This window comes from Micropterus dolomieu, linkage group LG02 (assembly GCF_021292245.1).
Source record: "Micropterus dolomieu isolate WLL.071019.BEF.003 ecotype Adirondacks linkage group LG02, ASM2129224v1, whole genome shotgun sequence".
NCBI classification, from domain to species: domain Eukaryota; kingdom Metazoa; phylum Chordata; class Actinopteri; order Centrarchiformes; family Centrarchidae; genus Micropterus; species Micropterus dolomieu.
Window position 1 is genome coordinate 10,095,106 of NC_060151.1, and position 5,284 is coordinate 10,100,389.

Here is a 5,284-nt window from a genome sequence, read left to right on the forward strand (position 1 = left end):
ACTGATATGGACACCACACTGGCTGTTCTGTCCATCTGTCCCTTCCCTTGCTGGTCTCCTTTATTCTAATATTTCCTTAATATCTTCTCTCAACACCATCCTTCTACGGTGTCTATCTCTCTCTCCACCTCCGCCACATCTCCTTCTCCTCCCTCCCTTTGTCACCCCTCCTCGACTGTCACCGATTCACTCTGTCACTCGTCACCCCCCTCTCGCATGTCCTGGTTTCCTGCTCCATTTCTAGAGTGTCACCAGTGTAATACGAGAATGTCTCTGTGTTCTCTCTCTGCTCTCTAGCGACCTTGTTTTTAACCTTGTCCCCTCTCTGTCCTTCTCTTCCTTCTCTGTCTCCCTCCCCTCTTTCCCCTCTTTTATCCAACAGCCGAGATGGCAATGAGCAGCATCCTCAACGCTGATGACATCAAGAAAGCTCTAGATGCATTTGCAGGTAAAGGTCTTGTTGAGGATAAATCCTGGGGTTCTGGAGTAGCCTAGCGTAATGAGCTGATTGCAGCTGAGTGGACCGACACTCTGCTGTGTTTTGTCTCTAGTGGACCAAATGTGAGCTGGATCTGGACCATGTATGATCTCCCAGATTTGGTTAGATCTTGGGGATATGGACTGTGTATGATTTGTTCTGAGAATCAGCACAGAAGCTGATGTTGAATGCATTACTACTGGTTTTAGACTGGACCAGTTGTACCTGTTCCCCCTGTCACAGTAGACCTATGTTGACCAACAGTTTTAATTATTTCATCTTCGTTTCAGATGAATCATATTTTGTCCATCCATTTTGGTATGGCAGATGGCTCAAAATACTACAGTACCCATGAGCCTCAGCCGCATAGATCAGAACAGAAAACTTAAACCCAATGCCACTGTAGCTGAATATTGTGTTTTCAGTATATCTCAACACCATAACATTTAGCTTCCACTCACCTCACCTAATGTTAAGCTATGTTATTGGATGTCTCTTGCCAAAATTTCTCACATAGCTGTTAATCTTTTGTACTGAAGAGTTTCATGCTGGTCAACGCCATGAAAGGGCTCCAACAGTGAGTTGCATTAAACTGTCTATAGGAAAAATGAATGGGACTTTCACTTCTGGAACAGGGGGCTCCTGAAATAGCTCCTCCAACTTTGCGGCTCAACTCACTGATCAAAGACGTTGATTAAAACAGTTGAAAAAAAACAGATACAACTTACTTTCACAAGCTTACGAATGGTTTTTTGAGCTTCTTTTGCATACGTGTATGACTGTAGTTAGTGTATTTGCATGTTATAGACAGACAGAGGAGATAGACAGAGCTCCATGACCCAGAACGGATTGCTCCTCTGGCAAACACATGTTCTCAATTTATATCTGTCACACTGTTAGAAGGCTGCCTTATTACAATTAAAATTTTGCCTTTGGGCCTCATCACCCAGATCAACACAGGACAAACAACTTTCAGCAACTTAAAGTTACTTAAAAAATCTTTGGTGTCCAGCAGAAAGTTTTTTCTGTTTAAAATTCAAATATTAGAAGACCCTTTAAGTGAAAGTAGTTGAGAAACACGTTGTCAAGTGTCAGTCAGTAGGTGTCACAAGGAGCAACCAAGGTGGACATTTTGGAGTGCTGGCAAAGTGCAAAAATTTCGTATCACTGTGCTTGCATGCCTGTGTGCCCCCTTGTTTGTGTGCGTACAGTTGCTGGCTCCTTTGACCATAAGAAGTTTTTCGACATGGTGGGTCTGAAGGCCAAGTCTTCTGATGACGTGAAGAAGGTCTTCACGGTGCTGGACGCCGACAACAGCGGCTTCATAGAGGAGGAGGAGCTGAAGTGAGACAAACATTCACACAGATACACACATGATCCCTATGCAGCACATACTGTGACATAGATCCGTTCTGGTTTTCTGTCCCCGGCCAGATACGTCCTGAAGGGTTTCACCAAAGATGGCAGGGACCTGACAGACGCAGAAACCAAAGCATTTCTAAAAGCAGCCGACAAGGATGGAGATGGCAAGATTGGAGTCGATGGTAAATATCAAATTCCATTAGTGGCAGCGTCGTACCAATCAGCATAAACGAACAAATACACACACACACACACACACAGACGGACTGTTTTCATTCACATTCTGCAGTGTTTAGTTGTGTACCACATGTTTATTTATTGTTCATTTATTAAGATGTTCAATCTGTTTTGAACTTTTGTAGTGAATGTTTCAGATTGCAACGTCAGTGTAATTATAACTAGGCGACTGCACAGTGCATTCATATTCAGTAGTTAGTTTGAATTTCCATGCCAAAGAAACAAACCGAAATTTTACAGGTACCTTCATGCAGTAAATTGACATCACTGTTTATTTGACATTGTCATCAGGTGTCCAGATTAACTGAACCACAAGGCATGTAGTATTTTAAGCAATCTAAGTATGTTTAAAGTTGCTCAGAGAGTAGACAGAGGAGCTGATGATGAGGAACAATTATAATGTTTTAACTTTGTGCATTAGTAGAACAGGTTGGGTTGTGTTGAACGTAAAATACAGTAAAGGTTAACGCTAGATTATATGATAAATTTAACTTTACCATAGATCAGAAAAAACTGAGGGCAACTTTTTAGAGAGATAAATTCAATCCCTAATGACTAAAGATCCACATCTACTGTTTCTCAAAAGAATATAAAGATAACCGGATTTTCGTTCTCTGCATATGGGAAAACCCACCTTTATCATTTTTATGGTGCACATGAGGCACATGAGGCATTTTGATGTAAGTATTCACCCTTTTTTGTGTAGTAAATTTCATAAGGAAAGGGAAAATTAAATAATAATCTGTGGTATGGAAAAATGAAAGACCCTCCTGTGCCGTTCCAAAAATGTCAGACCACACTTAATTCTGCAAAAGAAAATACACATAACCCTCCCTCTTTGTGACCCTGCCTTCGCACCCTTAGAATTTCCACACAGTCCTTTACTTTTGAACAAATTGTGTACACTTTATATTACTGTTGAGCATTTTCATTTTCCAAAGGATACCATAACTTTTTAGTGTTTTTAAGCTGAAGACATTTTTTCTGCGGTGGATCTTTAAAGAGCAGAAATACTCTTTCTTCCTCTCTTGCAGAGTTTGCTGCCCTGGTGAAAGAATAAACAGTCACCCCGTGTGAATGCCTAGCACTCCAAGATCAACCCCTAACCACATCCTGATCCCAGCCACCCCCCTCACCAGCACCTACACCTCACCACCCTACCCTGACTCCCAGCCTACCAGACTGCAGCCAATTAGTGCACTCCTCTTCCTCAACCTCTCCCCCACTGCTGTATTCACTAAGTGCATTGCTGCACTATAGGAAGTAAGCCGTGGTGTGCACCCCCTCACACAGACACACACACACGCCTCCTCAAATGTCCCCACAGCTATATTCATCCTATTTATTTTATCCTTTTTATACAAACTTCTTGTTCTTCTGTTAATGTATAGATAAACATGCCTGCAGGAATGAACCTCACATTTTAAAGCATAACGTAGATATTTAATGAAAATAGAGATAGAAAGACCCTCATTTCCTTCTGTATTTCTGACTTTACCCTCTTTCTTATCGCTTCATTTTCTATGCCAGCACCTCCGCTCACTTTTTCTTTCTCCCCTTTTTCTGTTTCTCTCTCTCTCTTTTCCCTTCCTGCATTCGCGGCCCTCTGTCCCTCCAACACAACTGCCCCATCCATCCATCCATCCACCTATCTATCCATCCACCCCTTTATCCTCTGGTAATGAGCTGTTGTAAAACATACCAAAAGAAGAAAGAGGTCAAGCTGTGAAAGAATCAAATAAAAAAATACAAAGCCTCGAGAACACTGACTCACTGATACTCTGTTAATTCCTTCCTTTGAGGTGATTCTTCTATCTGATTTTACACTCAATCAGTTCTTTCCTTCTTTTCTCTTTTCTGCTGTCACTTTTACTCCTATCAAGCAAAACCGAGTGAAGCATATCTTAGCAGCAACCTAATAACATATAAAGGGGTGCACTTTGAAAAGCTATTGTTTATAAAAAGGCCGAATTTACCCTTCAGTGTCATGTGTTAGTGTTCATTAGCATTGACTGTGTCATCTAAGCAGTGACAGGAGAAGAAACTGCATAAAGACAAACTGTGCAATTACAGATCACTGAGGAGTCTGTCTCTGGCAGAGTTTGCTTCGCAGTCCATACTACATTATAAATGTAACTCCACTGAAAGAGAAAAAAGAGGCGGAGGCCACATTATCCCACTTGCCAAAGTGTCTTTATTCAGAAATGCCGTGCTAGTTTAACTGAACCATGCTGTCAAGCCATTAGCAGAATTGGATTCACACTGAGGTTCAATTTGGGTTAAGTATCCCCAGCGGAGAACCCAAACTGGGAATCCTGATCTTCTTTAGTAGGCCGTTTTACTGCCTGAGCAAATAAACACTGAAGCTTAGAGGCTATCACTTGAAAAAAACAGACAAGCACAGAACTGTTCAGTTCAGTGTGACTCAAACAAGCTCACTATTGGTCCCAAGAGACCATTAAGATCAGTGTCAATCACAGGAAAGAGAAATGGCCACTGGAGAGAGAGACAGGTTTATAGGAAGTGGCTGTGGAAAAAAACATGTGACAAAGAATTACTCAAAAGCAGTGAAGCGAAGTGTCAAAATGTTATATATTCCTTTAATATATACAGTGAGGAAAATAAGTATTTGAACACCCTGCTATTTTGCAAGTTCTCCCACTCAGAAATCATGGAGGGGCCTGAAATTGTCATCGTAGGTGCATGTCCACTGTGAGAGACATAATCTAAAAAAAAAAATCCAGAAATCACTATGTATGATTTTTTAACTATTTATTTGTATGATACAGCTGCAAATAAGTATTTGAACACCTGTCTATCAGCTAGAATTCTGACTCTCAAAGACCTGTTAGTCTGCCTTCAAAATGTCCACCTCCACTCCATTTATTATCCTAAATTAGATGCACCTGTTTGAGGTCGTTAGCTGCATAAAGACACCTGTCCACCCCATACAATCAGTAAGAATCCAACTACTAACATGGCCAAGACCAAAGAGCTGTCCAAAGACACTAGAGACAAAGTTGTACACCTCCACAAGGCTGGAAAGGGCTACGAGGAAATTGCCATTCAGCTTGGTGAAAAAAGGTCCACTGTTGGAGCAATCATTAGAAAATGGAAGAAGCTAAACATGACTGTCAATCTCCCTCGGACCGGGGCTCCACGCAAGATCTCACCTCGTGGGGTCTCAATGATCCTAAGAAAGGTGAG

At 41.5% G+C, this 5,284-nt stretch overlaps 1 protein-coding gene across 1 annotated transcript; it reads left to right on the forward strand.

Annotated features, from left to right (window-relative positions):
- Positions 1-387: 387 nt before the first annotated feature.
- Positions 388-3,158, forward strand: pvalb6 (parvalbumin 6). The gene is made up of 4 exons (XM_046074007.1): positions 388-448; positions 1,690-1,822; positions 1,913-2,022; positions 3,112-3,158. Exons 1-4 carry the CDS (start codon positions 388-390, stop codon positions 3,135-3,137), a joined length of 330 nt encoding a protein of 109 aa, XP_045929963.1. The 3' UTR covers positions 3,138-3,158.
- The last annotated feature ends 2,126 nt before the right edge of the window (positions 3,159-5,284 follow it).